The sequence below is a fragment of the Leptonychotes weddellii genome, chromosome 5, assembly GCF_054177405.1.
Source record: "Leptonychotes weddellii isolate Sample4059 chromosome 5, ASM5417740v2, whole genome shotgun sequence".
Taxonomy (NCBI): domain Eukaryota; kingdom Metazoa; phylum Chordata; class Mammalia; order Carnivora; family Phocidae; genus Leptonychotes; species Leptonychotes weddellii.
The window spans coordinates 34,179,587-34,195,190 of record NC_138373.1 but is presented as its reverse complement, the minus strand read 5'-3'; the positions used below and the strand labels follow the sequence as shown (position 1 = coordinate 34,195,190).

At 64.9% G+C, this 15,604-nt stretch overlaps 1 protein-coding gene across 4 annotated transcripts in view; it reads left to right on the top strand.

The window, feature by feature from the left end:
• Positions 1–15,558, top strand: part of TRAF7 (TNF receptor associated factor 7) — a 17,415-nt gene extending 1,857 nt beyond the window's left edge. The window contains exons 1-21 of one of the 4 annotated variants that reach the window (XM_006739288.2): positions 3,524–3,685; positions 5,672–5,790; positions 6,035–6,092; positions 7,773–7,864; positions 9,551–9,667; positions 10,017–10,109; positions 10,275–10,308; positions 10,932–11,115; positions 11,217–11,351; positions 12,015–12,232; positions 12,308–12,381; positions 12,603–12,651; positions 12,731–12,858; positions 13,014–13,096; positions 13,793–13,832; positions 13,925–14,041; positions 14,135–14,257; positions 14,480–14,599; positions 14,688–14,819; positions 14,901–15,020; positions 15,179–15,558. In XM_006739288.2, the coding sequence (XP_006739351.1) occupies positions 5,710–5,790; positions 6,035–6,092; positions 7,773–7,864; positions 9,551–9,667; positions 10,017–10,109; positions 10,275–10,308; positions 10,932–11,115; positions 11,217–11,351; positions 12,015–12,232; positions 12,308–12,381; positions 12,603–12,651; positions 12,731–12,858; positions 13,014–13,096; positions 13,793–13,832; positions 13,925–14,041; positions 14,135–14,257; positions 14,480–14,599; positions 14,688–14,819; positions 14,901–15,020; positions 15,179–15,193 (2,013 nt within the window). In that variant the 5' untranslated portion in view covers positions 3,524–3,685; positions 5,672–5,709 and the 3' untranslated portion in view covers positions 15,194–15,558. Of the gene's footprint in view, positions 1–3,523; positions 3,686–5,671; positions 5,791–6,034; positions 6,093–7,772; positions 7,869–9,550; positions 9,668–10,016; positions 10,110–10,274; positions 10,309–10,931; positions 11,116–11,216; positions 11,352–12,014; positions 12,233–12,307; positions 12,382–12,602; positions 12,652–12,730; positions 12,859–13,013; positions 13,097–13,792; positions 13,833–13,924; positions 14,042–14,134; positions 14,258–14,479; positions 14,600–14,687; positions 14,820–14,900; positions 15,021–15,178 lie in introns of those variants that run through there. The other 3 variants (XM_081820280.1, XM_081820279.1, XM_031034482.2) reach the window with 3 other exon arrangements.
• The last annotated feature ends 46 nt before the right edge of the window (positions 15,559–15,604 follow it).

Sequence of the window (15,604 nt, the reverse complement as noted above, 5' to 3'; positions counted from 1 at the left end):
CCCCCCCCCCCCCCCCCCCCCCGGCTCGGCTTGGCCTGGGGCTGGCTTCAGTGCATGGTGGGCTCCTTGATTTGCCGGCAGAACAGAGGAAGTGAGAGGAACGGGCCTTCGGTTGACCCCAGCGTGGCCTCTTGCAGGCTGTAAGTGCTGGGATAGCTTCTCAGCTCCATTTTCCGATCTCAGAGAGGGGCCGCTGTCGGCAGAGCCTTGACTCTTGCCTCGAGAGCCATCTCTCAGAGTTCCTGTCAGATGCGGGCATGTCCACTCCGTTTCACGGGTGAGAAATCGAAGGCCCAGGAGGTTGAGAAGCTTGTCCAAAGTCGCGCAGCTTTGTGCAGCAGAGGCGGGATTTGAACCCAGGTCCGAGTCCAGCACTCGTGGCCTTGACCGTTATGCTGTTCCATCTCCATAAAGGACACTTGGAGGGGTCGGCGTAAGCATATATATGAAGGGCCAGCATGTGTCTAGCCTTGGCAGGTGTCAGCAGGACATAACTTGCTCTGAACCTGAGTCACCACTGGCCTGACCTTGCTGTTGGGTGGGCACCTAGGACTTCACCAGGCCCTCTGGCTGGCTTACGCAGGAGGAACCCTGGTAGAGGGGCCTGCCAACCCCTCCACTTCCAACAGATGCCCTCCACTGTCCTCTGTGCTCTGCTCTGGCCCTTCAGCCGAAGGCATTTGGTTGCTCCCTGGAGGAGCATGGAGTCAGGTGGGGCAGATGAAGGGGGAAATGGGCCCTGGGGGCTGGTGCTAATGTCACTGGCAGACCTGGTACTTGGCTGCCCCCCGGTACTTGACTGGAAGTCCAGTTGGGGGGGTGGACTAACCGCAAGAGGACCCAGGCAGAAGGAGTGAGGGTGCTGCAGCACTGGCTGGAAGGGCATGGGGTGGACAGTGGTGTGGGCTGGTGCATGTCCAGGCCAGGCTCTGGCCTGTGACTTTGTATACACTCCCCAGCTTCTGTAGGGAAGCCAGAAAGAGGAAGGCAGGGAGACAGAAACCACACAGAGCGTGATGAGCAACAGCCAGGGCGGCCTGGAGCTGTAGTCTGGGCCTGAGGTACTGCCACCTGGTTCTTGGGCAGAGGCCCAGGACCTGTCCCCACAAGCTTAGATTCATGGGTGGGGGGCAGCCTGGGGCAGGGCCAGGGGAATGCAGCTGGTTATAGGGGCCACTTTTACCTGCCCACACCCTCCCTCCAACTCAGGGTCTGGCCCAACTCTGGCAGCAGCCGCACAGATGGGAAGCTTGTCCCAGGCTGTCTGGTGAAAGGTAACAGTGGCCCCTGCAGCCAGGTGCTGAGATAGGAGGACAAATACCTTTCCCCAGAATGCTCTCTCCCTGCTCTGGATCCGCCCAGCCCCTTCCTCCGGGAAGCTCTCCAGGCATCATAGAGAGGAGAGTCCCCCAGGCTGAGTCTGCAGCTTGTATGTGGCCATCCACTGTATGGGAGAGAAAGCATAGGAGATGAGTCTGGCCCCAAGGGGCAGGTGGGGAGGCGAAGGCATTCCCCTTGCTGAATGGGGGTTAAAGCCAGGCTGGTGGAGCAGGAGGGATGCTCTCCCTCCAGCAGAGGGGCCTGTGGGTGCTGGACCTGGATAGGCAAGGTGAGAGGCTAGGTGGGAGGTGTGAGGACACAGAGCCCTGGGAGAGGAGGCCACAGCAGGTGTCCAGTCCAGCAACCTTGAGGCCACTGTGGATTAGGACTGTGGGTACAGAGACAAGGATGGCGGGTGAGGGCGGAGGCCCAGGCTGCATGCTGGGAGGGAAGGGAGGCCGGGGAGGCCTCAAACCAGGGCCTACTGAGGTGCTGAGGGGATCCCTGACATCACACCCTGCCTGTTTGGGATGGAAAAGACATACTAAGGGGACATCAGGGAGCAGCTGGAGGAAGTATATGGGGCTTTGATATGGCAACCGGCCTGTTTCTATAGGATTTGGCAGCCCAGCTTGGGCTTGGCCAGGGGGCCTTGGGCAGGGGCTAACCCAGGGGCTGGGTGGTCCGTGGGTGATACGAGGGGCTGGGCCTGGAGCTCTGGCTATAGCCCAGCCGGCCACCCACGGCTCTGTGCCAGGCAGGGCTGAGGTGTCCTGAGCCACCAGTGCTCCCCCCTGGAGCAGTCACCACCAGATGTGTGGCCTGATGGGGTTTTCAGGGCATGCCAACCCCCTCGCTGACTCTGCACACGCTTTTCAGGAGACCCCACCACGCCCACTCCCTGGGGCAGCTGGAGGAGCTGCCTCAAGGCGGGGCTTGGCCCTAGTGGGACCTGCTTCCGGCCACCCCACTGCCCCGATTCCGGCATTTACAGCGGGCACTGCCCACTCCACTGTCTGCCAGCCGCACGGACCAAACCGGGGGGCCTAGGTCCCACATTCCCAAGGCTGAGGGCTTAGCAGATGCTATTGGCCTCCGTCCAGGGGATGGGCTGGGGAGGGGCTCCCCAGGGAGCTGGCCTGCCCTCTGGTGCAAGCTGCCCAGAGAAGGGGGCTGGTGGGGGGCTTTCCCAAAGAGGAGCTGGGGGTGGAAAAGTCCAGGGGCTGGGGCATGATAGGTGGATCTCTAGTTCCTCCCTGGGCAATGAGTGTACCCCAGGGCCCCAGAAGCCCTTTGGACATGGACGTGGGTGGACAGAGATCCCTGGGCCTTGACCCTAGGCCCAAGCAAGGGGTTGCAGGGGGGCTGCTTCTGCAATGACCCTGAGCGCCCTTGGGCACCACTCCCCCACCAGCCTTACCTGAGGCAGGCAGACCCATCTCCACCAGGACCTGCGGTTTTCAGTCTTTAAGAGATAGAATCCTCACGTCCCTCCCATGGGCTCTGCTGAGCCACCTGGAACAGGCAGGGTGGGGACTTGGCTGGGGAGGGAAGGGGAGCTGTGGGGATGTCCTGTCTCACCCTCCTCCCACCCCAGCTGTGCCTGGCAGGCTGAGCCCGCAGCGTTTCCCAGTCTGGGAGAGTCCAGTTGTCTAGTTGACAGCTCCCTGTCTGCCAGGCGGTGGTGGAGTGGTGAGGAGGCCTACCCCCTCGGGGGCTGGGGCACACCCCCCAGCACAGCTAGGCCCGGCCAGGGGGTTGGGGAGCTGTGCTGTTGTGTTTCCGGGGTTTGGGCCTGCAGAGCTGAAGGATGCCAGGGAAGACTCTTACAAAATACAGCCCCTAGGGAGCGGGGCTGAAGGCTCGATGCATCTTGCTCAATTCCACAGTGCTTAGGGTAGGATCTGATCCTTGTGTTCGGGGGCACACATTTAGGGGGGGCGGTGGCCTGCAGCCTGGATCCCGCCCCACCCTGGGGTCCCTGGCTGGGGCTGCATGCCACCCCATGTAAACGGGGAAGCACTTCCCTCCCTCCTTCCCTTGCTCAGCTTTGCTCCCTGGCTAAGCCAGGCCTGTGTGTCTGCCGCCAGGGCCGCTATTGGCCGTCAGGGGACTTTCCAGCCGATTTGCATGTTGCCCTGCTAGTCCTGCGTGCCTTTCTGTTTACTTCACTTCGGAGGGAGGGAGAGCCAGACGCCCGCTCTCTCAGACTGCAGCAGCACGCACACAGGCCCCACGGGGGCTGGCGGGCTGGCCGCGGTCCCGGGGGGAGTCCCTGTTGGGGTCCTGGCTGCCTGGAGCCAGCAGCGGGCCTCTGGGCCTTGGGAGCTTGCAGCAGAGGGAGCAGATGGATTGTAAAATCCAGGTCAGTGTGGGCCAGCCACCCCCGCGTGACCCACCCCCACCCTTCTCCCAGCATGCCCAATGGTGCTGAGGCTGGAGCCAACCTTGGGCTTCCCGAGAGGTGAGTCCTAGAGCTCCTCCGTCCGAGCTGTCTGGACCTCACCCTGGCCAGGGTGGCCCCCAAGATTTCCTACTTAGCATGGAGACAGCAGCGGGGCTGGAGGTGGGGCTCCTGGAAACACCGTATTCACATCTCTGTCCCAGGGCCTGATACTGCCCACTCCCAGGAGCCCCTGCCTCGCCCCTGCAAGAGGACAAGCCACTGGACAGCCTGGTCTGGGACACACAGCCAGGTCCCTTGAGTCACAGCAGGGGGAGTGGTGGGCAGGAGGGGGAGGCTTTGGCCCACCTCTTGGGTCCCCCTATCTAGCCGGACCCCTAGGGCACTCTGAGCACAGGGAGAGGTACTTTGTGGCCATGCCAGCTCGGGAGCTGAGAGCCAGCCCATGGAGGCCTGAGGCTAGAAGACTGGGAGAGTGGCACTGCCGGTGACATTTGAAGGGGCAGGTGGGAGAGAGAGGAGATGGGGGTGTGTGTGACAGCTCAGGAGCTCAGTGTGGGGACACAAGGCTTGAGAGCCAGCTTCCTCCCAATGGACCTGCAGGTTGGCTTGGAGGACCACTGAGTAGCTCTGGTGTGTGTGTGAGGCAGACGTGGCCAGCTGTGCCAGGTCACCGGGGCCAATGGAGAAGGTGCTGGAGCCAGCCGCGTGCCGTACACGTACCGGGTGGGGGCAGAGCGCGTCTCTTGCCTCCTCCCACGGGGTGGGAGGCTCAGCAGCCCTTCCACCAGGAGCCCTTCTCAGCCCGGCGGGGCCCTCAAACTGCAGGGTGGGCCCCGGCCTGCCACGCCCCCTCCCGCCCCAGAGGAGCAGGACCAGGGGCCTCCTCAGGAGTTGCTGACGCTGGTTCTGATGGCTGGGCTGGGCGGCGGCTAATCAGCCCGTGGTGTGGCATCCCAGGGGGCTGCTCAGGGGTCTTCTGGGGTAGAGAGCTCATGCATGCCAGGTGGCAGCAGTCCTGGGTGTGTGGCTTCCTCCTCGGGGGGAGCCTGGCTCCAAGCTGGGGCCTTGTGGCTACAGCTGACTCCGGGCCATAGCAGGAGACCCTGACCCTCGGAGGGCCCCTGGGAAGGTGGGTGCTGCCCTGGCAATGGAGCAGCTCGCCCCAGGCTATCCACGATCTGGTCAGCTAGCTGGTGCCTTCTCTCTAATAGCCAGCCCTCCTGGGGCCCAGCTAGGCCCCTCTCTGGGTGTACGGGGGGCGGTTCTCGGAGGCCCAGGATGATTCCCACTGTGCCTTCTCCCTGCCACCTCAGCCCGCGAGTCCTGAGTCAACAGCTGGGGAGTGAGAGGGTGTCCCCTGTTTCCAGAGTAGGTGACTTGCACAAGGTCAGAAGTCAGGGCTCTCATCTCCTCCCCCTGCCTGAAAATGGCTTTATCTGTGTGATGAGGCTCTGAGTGTTAGGCCCCAGGTACGTCCCTGACAGGTTCTCTGGGGCGTGGCCAGTGTCCTTCCGTCCTGCAGACTGGGGCTATCCAGGGCCCGACTGCCCCTACCCTGGCAGGAGGCGGGCATACGGCTTGATCCCACCCTGTGTGCCACACCATGGCCCAGCCTTGGCCCCCGGGACACTTGCCCTTAGACCCAGAGGGTCAGACAGAGCACCATGCGGGCTCTCCACCCCTGGGGTAGAGCTGGTGGCTTTTCTAGAAGGCTAGGCCTTGAAGGAGGGTAAAGCCGAGTGCCCGCTGCACCCAGGGCCTCCTCCCTCCCTTGGGCCTATGCACACCTGGGACGGGAGGGAGGGGAAGGGACTTTGCCCATGTGGGTCCGCCCTTGTCAGCCTCCCTGCCACCGCAGCGTGCCTGTCGTGGACTAGCCAGAGCAGGCCACCTGACGGGGCCAGGGCCACCATCTTTAAAGCCATCCCTTGTGCTCCCCCGCAGGACACGCGGCCCGAGGACCCTAGATGCCTCTCTAGAGCATGAGCTCGGGCAAGAACGCCCGCTACAACCGCTTCTCCGGGGGGCCTACCAACCTTCCCACCCCAGACGTTGCAGCTGGGGTAAGAGGGGGCCTTATGGGTGTGGGGCCCCCGGTGGAGGGCCCCCCGGCGGAGCTTCCAGCTCAGTCCCTTCCCCACCTGGAGGGCCTGCGGGAGGGCTGTGCCGTGTATATTGGTGGTGTGTCCCCGTGTATGCACGCATGCACGTGGGCACGTCAGTGGGAGAGTGTGTCCGTGTGTGCTCCCATGGGTGTCCCCACCCTCTCCGGGGGTCAGTGCCAAGTCTCGTGCGTTCTCTCTCCAGACCAGAATGGAAACGACCTTTGGGCCTGCCTTTTCGGCTGTTACCACCATCACAAAAGGTGAGCCTGCAAGCCCTGGGCCAGCCTGGGCTGGGCAGAATCTGGGCACCCCGCCCTACGCCAGGGTCCGCGGGGCACTTCCTGGTGGGGTGGGAGTGGGGTGCTGGTGTTGGGGAGCGGGCGGGATTCCCACTCCCTGCTCCTCCTCCACCCTGCCACCCCCCCACCCCTCCTTCTCGGGGCCTTGCCCCTTCCCACTCCGGGGAGGGCTGCCCCGACTTCCCGGCACCCCCACCCGTCCTTCCCCTTGTTCTCGTGAGCCCTGGCTCATCCTCACCCCGGGCTCCTAGCAGGACCCGAAAGGCTGGGACTGGGGAGCACACAGGGCACGGGTGGGTGATGCGTAGTGCTCACGGGGTCTTTTCTCCTGCCGGGTCCCGCCACTGGGCCGTGTGTTTGTGGAGGGCCTCAGGAGCTAGCCAGCGAGGGCACCCAAGAGGCTGTGGCCTCTCTCGTCAGGGCAGGGGGCTCGGGACGGAGTGTGCGCTTCTGCTGGTTCGGTTTACTGCTCCTCGCTGTGTGGCTAGTTTCTCAGCTTCCCCAGGGCTCCCGCCAGTGGGGTGGCACCCGTGCTCATACTGGGGGACCCAGCCCAAAGCTCTGAAAAAGCCCTTTTTTCTTCTTACACGTTCTCTTTTGCGGAAAAGAAAATGAACGTCCCTGGTCATCCCAGCACCCAGGGCACCCTCCCGAACACCTCGGCCCCCGTCAGGAGCTGCGAGCTCCCCGTCCTGGTGTCCCCAGCTTCCCGGTCGGGCGCGACGGCAGTCTGTCCCACTCTCGCCCCACCAGCTACCCCATCCGTGGCAGGGATGGGTCAGAGGGGGGCGTGAACAATTGCCTCACCTGGCCCCTCACGTTACAGATAGGGAAACTGAGGCCCAGTCCCAGGGCAGCTGCTCAAAGCCTGAATCATGAACCCAGGTCTTTGGGTCTGCTAGTGACGTCTGGGTTTGGCTGGGGCCTGAAGCTACCGCCTGCAGGGCTTGTGAGGGAGGTTCTCTGGCTCCCGTGTGGACCCCTGACCAACACCTTCTGTGGAGGGGGCTGAGAAGGCCCTAGGCTGGTTCCAGGTCTGGCCACGGGAGTAGGTGGAAGATGAGTGGACCCAAACAGTGGGCTGTCTCCCAGTCCCCACCACACACCAGCCAAGGGGCCTCAGGTCTCTCTGTCCCTCCATTTCCTCCTGTGTGAGGCCATCAGAACCCCCCCACCCCGCCCCAGGCAGGGTTTCCTTGAGGGCCAAGGAGACGAGCTCCAAGCAAGCCGCCTCCAGTGTAATCACTCAGGTGTCGGCCTCGTGCCTCCGCTGGGCACAGGAAAGAGCCCTCCATCCTCCCTTCAGCCTATTGGGGGCTGCTCCCTTCCTGGGCCACTGGGGCTCTAGCTGGGGGCTCGGGTCAGCTCATGCTCCTGCCCTTGCCCTGCTTAGGTCCCTGCTGGGGGCACGGGCTTCCCAGCTGCCCACAAGCCCAGCCCCGGCCCAGTGGCCCTCAGATCAAGAAGGAGGCCTTGGGAGTGGGTGGCAGCAAGGAGACCTGGAGAGGACTAGCCCCATGTCAGGCCCAGCCCCTGCCCCTGCTGGGCCCATCTGCCCAGGGGGCCCACCTCCCGCCATGATGGGCCAGGCATGCCCCTGTGGCCCACACTCATGGCATCCCAACCCTTTTCTCTTGGCAGCTGATGGGACCAGCACGTACAAACAGCACCGCAGGACGCCATCCTCCTCCAGCACCCTCGCCTACTCACCGCGGGATGAGGAGGACAGCATGGTAGGTCTGTGCCATGACCATCTCTCCCCACAGCCTCCCACCATGTTCTCCTTCCCGAGGCCCAGGTCCCAGGAGTAGCTGAAGGGGGAGGCTCAGCTGCGAGGCATGCCCCGAGCCAAGGTCTGCAGGGTGTAGTGGGCTGGGGAGGCTGAGGGCTGGTGTGTCTGGACACCCTAAGGCCTCAGCACCCATGGCTGGACTGCATGGGAGAGGCAGCTAGAGAGGGCAGCTGGGCTGGGGGGGTGCAGGGCCCACAAGCTGGAGCCATGGGAGCCAGAGAAGGTTCAGGCATGCGGGGAATGAGATCAGAGTTCCATTTTTAAAGCTGCCTCTGCTGTTGAGTAAGGATGAGTGGGTGGGCTGCCGGGTAGAGGTAGGAGGCCTGAGCAGGTGAGTGGAGGGTGGGTGGCCCGAGCCGGGCACGAGAAGCCTGTGGGAGAGCCAGAGAGCTTCCTGCCTCGGGCACTGCAGAGTGAGGAAGGGGGTCGGGGCAGCGTTGGGGCTGGCCGTCAGTGCCCAGGCTGTGTGGCCAGGGTTACTGTGGCTGTTCTCTGCCTGTTGGGGCCCTGGGCCTGCCGGGGGAGGGGAGGTCCTGCCCTGGGCCAGGGGCTGGCTCGGGCCCTCCTGCCGCTCACCTGTCCCATGCTTTCTGCTTTCCCTTCGCGAGATCCGGCCGGTGTGTGCCTGGCGGACTCCAGCTGGTTCTCCTACCCTCCCAGCCCCCCAGGACCCAAGTCTTCACATGCTGGGCTGCCAGGCCTTGGTTTCCTATTTAACACAAAGAAACACAGGGTTATTAGTTATTTAAACGTTTTAGCTCTTTTAGTTATTTAGTTAATTGAAGGCCGCACTAGGCCTTCTTGAAGCAGGGAGCAGATACATTGCGCCTCACTCCCTCTGGTTCCACCTGCCTCAGTCTCCATGACCTCTGACACCCATGGCTGGTGGGGAGGGGGTTTTCCCGGCCTCGCACAGAGGTTGGGATGGGGCGGCTGGGCCCATGGGCTGTGTGTGGAGGCAGGAGGCTTCTGGGTGCGAGAGGAGGAGCATGGGGAGCAGTGGTTCTTACAGCATCTCCACTGGGGGTTCTAGGTCAAGAAGGGAGGGGGAGCAGCACCCCCACCTGAGGCCCCACCCAGATCCTCCCCCTCAGCTGCTCAGGCAGAGGCAGGCCCCCATGGCCCTCCCTCCTGCTCCAGCATCTCGGCCAGGGTTCAGTGGGGGCGTCCCTGCCTTCCCCAGGATCCTCATCGGCCTGGCCCAGCGTCCCCATCCAGGGAAGCCTGATGGGCAGCCAAGCCCCAGGGGACCTGGAGCCCCGAAGCCTCCGCCAGCCGTCCCTTCCTCTAGCCATCCGGGCATTGAGGCCGGCCCAGGACTGGCCGATGGAGGCGCCCCGTGTGCAGCCCACACTCCCTCACGGGAAGCAGGAAGCAGGCCAGGCGAGCGTGTCCTCCTGGAATTGAATAGCAGGAAGTCTCTCCATTTACACAAAGAAAGTTGGCAGACGTGCGCGGGTGGCCCAGCAACAGGGCCGGGACCGCTGGGCAGGCCGGGGCCTGGGCACCGCACCGGCTCCCCGGGCACACGCGGTGGCCCTGTGGGGCCAAGGGAGTGCCCGCCAGGGCCGGGGGGGGCCCTGCCCTCCCCCCCGGCTGATGGGCTGCCTGCCCCCGTGCACCGCAGCCCCCCATCAGCACGCCACGCCGCTCTGATTCGGCCATCTCCGTCCGCTCCTTGCACTCGGAGTCCAGCATGTCCCTGCGCTCCACGTTCTCGCTGCCTGAGGAGGAGGAGGAACCGGTAGGTGTGTCCGCCACGGCAGGGCGGCCCCCCACGATGCGGCGGGACCTTCCCCCTGGGCCTGGTGGGAGGGGGCGATGCGGTCTAGTCCCCCAGGCACGCTCTTCCCACGTCTCGGCCCAGGGGCTCCCCAGGACCGGCTTTGGGAAGTGAGGGAGGAGCCCATGTGGGGTCCTTCCCGGTCCCCATCGCAGGTGGACAGGACGCGCGGACGGCCCAGGCCCCTCAAGCTCAGGCCCAGCCCCAGGCCTCAGCAGGCCCTTCTTGGGCCCCACCGCAGCTGAGGTTCCTTCCCCGCCTGCGTCTGTGCCCCCAGGCCCCACTCTCAGCCTGCCCTGCCCGGTTCTAGGAGCCGCTGGTGTTTGCCGAGCAGCCCTCGGTGAAGCTGTGTTGTCAGCTTTGCTGCAGTGTGTTCAAGGATCCCGTGATCACCACGTGTGGGGTAAGGCCGCCCCGGCCCGCCCTGCCCGGCCCTTCCGACCTGTGCACCCTCACGGGGCCAGGCGGGCCGCCGGCCCCTTTGGTGCAGAGCCTTGGCCCTGCAGGGAGCACAGGTGCGGGGGACAACTCCGTGGCCATGCCGCAAGCCCACCCATTGTCTCCACAGCACACGTTCTGTCGAAGATGCGCCCTAAAGTCAGGTAAGGCCCTCCCAGACCCAGGCCCGGCCACCTCATTACCCAGCTTGTGGTGGGTTCCTCCAGGGAGGTCCTAGCCCACGCCCAGCACCGATGGTGCCCCTGGTACATGCTGGCTTCTCTCTAGTCCTGGCCCAGCAGCAGCCCCGGGTGCGTGCAGGCCGGGCTCCACACCTTGATGGGCAGAGCCGTGAGACCCACAGCTTAGGGGCCCCGGGGCTCAGCGGCTGCTGTCTCTGGCAAGAGCTGCCTTCACTGTCACGGCTGCCCACTCACCGTCCCAGGCCTTGGCGCCTGGGCCCAGGGCTGGTTCCTCTCCGTGCCCTGTTCCCAGCTCCCTCCACCCCGTCCCAGACTCCTAAGTCAGCTGAGAGGCTCCATCACCTCCTACTCACCCAGTGGTCACTCTTGGTGGCCCAGCTGTGCACCCCTCCTGTTTCAGGCACCTCAGCGGGGCAGGTAGATGGGGGGATCCACCCAGGGGGATCCACTGAGCATGTTCTAAGCCTGCCACACCAGGACTCAGTCTCCCACCCCAGCACAGCCCGGCCACAGCGCTCTGAGCAGAGTTGCCAGGGCTGGGGGTGGCCAGGTGGACCGTGGAGTCAGCATGTCCTCCCCTGCAGAGAAGTGCCCCGTGGACCACGCCAAGCTGACGGTGGTGGTGAACAACATTGCGGTGGCTGAGCAGATCGGGGAGCTCTTCATCCACTGCAGGCACGGCTGCCGGGTGGCAGGGGGCGGGAAGCCCCCCGTCTTTGAGGTGGACCCCCGAGGGTGCCCGTTCACCATCAAGCTCAGCGCTCGCAAGTAAGTGCCCCCCTCGGCCCCCACTCCCCACCCCCCAGGGGCGCTGAGACACGGTGCCTCCGGGGACTCAGCCCATGGTGCCCGGCCCCCCCCCCCCCCAGGGACCACGAGAGCAGCTGTGACTACAGGCCTGTACGATGTCCTAACAACCCCAGCTGCCCGCCCCTCCTCAAGATGAACCTGGAGGCCCACCTGAAGGAGTGCGAGCACATCAAGTGTCCCCACTCCAAGTACGGGTGAGTGGGCGGGGGCGGGCATGCGGGGGCTGCCCTGGGACGGTGGCGGGCAGGCAGGAGGGCGGGGGGGTGGCGACTGGGCTGGCATTCACAGTCCCTCCTTCAGCAAACCTCTGTTGAGATCCACTTGTGTGCTGAGCGCTGGGGACACAGCCAGGGTCCCCAGGGAGATGGACCCTAGCGGGAGCCACACCACCAGCTGTATAATACAAACTGAGGTACAGGTGCCACGAAGGAGAGACCTGAGCCCTCCAGGAGCGCAGAGGGCTCAGAGTGGTCGGGGAGCCGGGGGGTCAGGGACGGTGGGCCCTGAGGACTCATGCATGTGTGCGTGTGAGCCAAGGAGCAGTGTGGGGGCCAACACGGGTGGAGGGGAGAGCCGAGGTGTGGCGGGCCAGAGAAGAGGCAGGACTGGGAGGCTGGCAATGGCTGTGGGAGAGCCCTTGAAGAGCTTTGAGCAGGAGCAAAGTGACGAGATTTCCTTACAAAGCGGCCTGCTAGGTGCTGAGCGGTGGTAGGACAGATGGGCAGGCAGCAGGCGTGGGGAGGATCGTGGCAGAGAAGTGGGACTCAAGAGAGATCCTGGGGCTGGGGGGCTGGGGAAAGGGCCCCACCAGGTGAGCAGGTGAGCAGGTGGACAGGGCAGCCATCCTGTCCCTCCAGGTGCACCTTCATCGGGAACCAGGACACCTATGAGACGCACCTGGAGACGTGCCGCTTTGAGGGCCTGAAGGAGTTCCTGCAGCAGACAGACGACCGCTTCCACGAGATGCATGTGGCGCTGGCCCAGAAGGACCAGGAGATCGCCTTCCTGCGCTCCATGCTGGGCAAGCTCTCAGAGAAGATTGACCAGCTGGAGAAGAGCCTGGAGCTCAAGTTCGGTGAGGGCATGCCCCAGAGAGGCAGGGTTGCAGCCCCTCCTCCTGGTCCCTGACGCAGTCTTCCTGGCCACTCAGATGTCCTAGATGAAAACCAGAGCAAGCTCAGCGAGGACCTCATGGAGTTCCGGAGGGATGCGTCCATGTTGAACGTGAGCAGCAGATGGGGGCCAAGTGCAGGGGGCAGGGTGGGCAGAGGGGGGCACAGGACTGCCCCTCAGCTTGGGCCCCCGCAGGAGGCTTGGCCGCACTTGGAGTTAGGGGTGTGCCGGGGAAGGCTGCTGCTGCACCTGCACTGTCCGGGCCCGGCCCGGCCTGGGGGCAGGGGGCCCGGAGCCACACCCAGCGGGCCCTCCGCTCTTGGCCTTGGCAGGATGAGCTGTCCCACATCAACGCGCGGCTGAACATGGGCATCCTAGGATGTGAGTACGGGCCTGCTGCTGCCCCCGCCGCTGCCCCTGAGTGCCGCCAGGCCCTCACCAGCTCCCCCCATGTCCGCAGCCTACGACCCACAGCAGATCTTCAAGTGCAAAGGAACCTTCGTGGGCCACCAGGGCCCGGTCTGGTGTCTCTGTGTCTACTCCATGGGGGACCTGCTCTTCAGCGGCTCCTCTGACAAGACCATCAAGGTGAGTGGGGTCTTGCCTCGGGGGTGGGCACGCCTGCCAACCTCTCCCGGCCCTGGCCTGCCTGCGGGTGGCACACCTTCCGGCCCCACTCCCACCCTGCTGCCCCCGGCATTGGGCTGGCCCTGTGGGGACCCACACGGCCCTGGTCTCTGCAGGTGTGGGACACATGCACCACCTATAAGTGTCAGAAGACGCTGGAGGGCCATGACGGCATCGTGCTGGCGCTGTGCATCCAAGGGTGAGTGTGCGCGCGCACGCCTCCCCGGCCCGGGGCCCACGCCGGGCCAGGGACGGGAGACCCCGTGGGCCAGGGGCTCGAGCCTGTGCGGCCACGTGTGTCCTCACATGGCCGTATGTGCCCGTCCTGGGGGGCACTCTCACCCTCGAGCAGAGCTGGATGGCTAGGTGGCAGCACACGGGCCCTCCTGCTCTGAAGATGTACGTTCTCGACGTGTAGCCGCGGCCCTGGGGTGCCTTGGGCACCTCGCTGGCCTGTAGCCAGAGCCCTGGGCACAGCTCAGGGACAGGACCACCGAGTTGCCGGCCCTGCTATCCCCTCACTCCCAGGGTAGCCCCTTCTAGACCTTCCTCCTGTCTCGCATCATGAGGCTTTACTTCGTGGGCATGAGCGTGAGAGACGGAGAGACAAAGACGCTCGCTCCCAGAAAGCAGCGGCTGACGGCCAACAGCGCTGACGGGGGTCATTACCTCCCAGCTCACTGTTGGACGCTTGCCAGGCAGGGGGTGGGGGCCGGGCTTCCACTCCCAAGATTCCCTCGCCGGGACAGGAGCACCGAGGGCTCGAGGGGGCAGGAGCGTCCCTGGCGCTGGCCTGAGCTGCCGGGCCCTCTGGCTGCTGCCCCTCGGCCCAGCCCGGCGGCGCCAGCGAGGACGGCGGCATGTGCCGCCCTGACCCCGCGGCCCCGCCCCCCAGGTGCAAGCTGTACAGTGGCTCGGCGGACTGTACCATCATCGTGAGTGGGGCTGCGGCGGGCGCGCGGGCTCTGGGCACCCCGGGCGTGCCGCCTCGCTGGGGCCTGAGGCTTTCTGTCCTCCTTCCTACCAGGTGTGGGACATCCAGAACCTGCAGAAGGTGAACACGATCCGGGCCCACGACAACCCGGTGTGCACGCTGGTCTCCTCACACAACATGCTCTTCAGCGGCTCCCTGAAGGCCATCAAGGTCAGGCGTGGCACTGTGTGTATGCGGGGTGGGGGGGGGCATCAAGGTGCCGGCTAAGTGCCCCCCAGCCCACACTCATGGCCGCCTCCACAGGTCTGGGACATCGTGGGCACTGAACTGAAGCTGAAGAAGGAACTCACAGGTCTCAACCACTGGGTCCGGGCCCTGGTGGCCGCCCAGAGCTACCTGTACAGCGGCTCCTACCAGACAATCAAGGTAGGCCTGGTGGGGGGGGAGGGTCCTTTGGGGAGGCTCCTCCGTCACCGCCCAGGCCTGCTCCGGGGGGGCTCCGCCTCCACCGCCCCCCTCACTGCCGGGGCAGAGAGGCCCTCACACGCTTCCTGGGGGACGGGTGGGCTGCTCACAGTGTCCAAAGCCTCCGAGGCCCTGGGGGTGAGGTGCCTGGCCTGGAACCAAGTGGCCTGAGCTTGTCCGTAGATCTGGGACATCCGGACCCTCGACTGCATCCATGTCCTGCAGACGTCTGGCGGCAGCGTCTACTCTATTGCTGTGACGAATCACCACATCGTTTGTGGCACCTATGAGAACCTCATCCACGTAAGGCGGGCGACTAGGGCCGGGGCTTCCCTCTGGGCCCCTGTCCTCCCCCATCTGTGGCTCTGACCTGCCTGGGCCACTCCCTCAGGTGTGGGACATCGAGTCCAAGGAGCAGGTGCGGACCCTGACGGGCCACGTTGGCACCGTGTATGCCCTGGCAGTCATCTCAACGCCAGACCAGACCAAAGTCTTCAGCGCGTCCTACGACCGGTCTCTCAGGGTGTGTGCTGGCCTAGCGCCGGTGGCAGGCTGCGGGCTGGCAGCTGGGCTGGCTGGGCGCTCACGTTCCATGTGCCCCCAGGTCTGGAGTATGGACAACATGATCTGCACGCAGACGCTGCTGCGTCACCAGGGCAGTGTGACTGCGCTGGCTGTGTCCCGGGGCCGGCTCTTCTCAGGAGCTGTGGACAGCACTGTGAAGGTCAGGCCTTTCCGGGGGGCTGTGCACCTGCAGCAGGGGGCAGGGGCAGAGGAACTAGAGGCCCTGGGCAGGGGGCACTGGAGGGCAAGCGTGCATGGCAGGTGGTGGTGAGGCAGCGTGGCCGAAGGGGCATCTGAAACAGAGCCCTTCTTCTGCAGGTTTGGACATGCTAACAGAGTGCAGGCCCGTCTTGGCTTCCTCTGCAGCCTCCCAGGCCGGTCCCATCCAGGCTGGCCACGGGAGGGGTCTGGGGGGGTCCCTGCCTGCCCTGCAGGGACAGGCGGGCAGGCTCACCAGGCCAGGCAGTGCCCTCCCCGCCCTGTGCCCGGCGAGCCTCCCTCTGCTTGGCCTTGTGATCGTCGCTGCCAGGACAGTGCCCAGCCCCTCTCTCTGGGTGCCAGGTACGATGCTCGCCCGGCCCACCCTCCATCCCCACCCCAGATGGACTGTGGGCCTTTTTACTCACCTTTTCTACTGTTTTTAGACTGTATATAGATTTGATTACTTCCTGATTGAAATAAAAGCTGCACAGACTGTGGCTGTGAGTGGGGACAGTCCTTGGGGGTGTCAGAGAGGCCACCCAA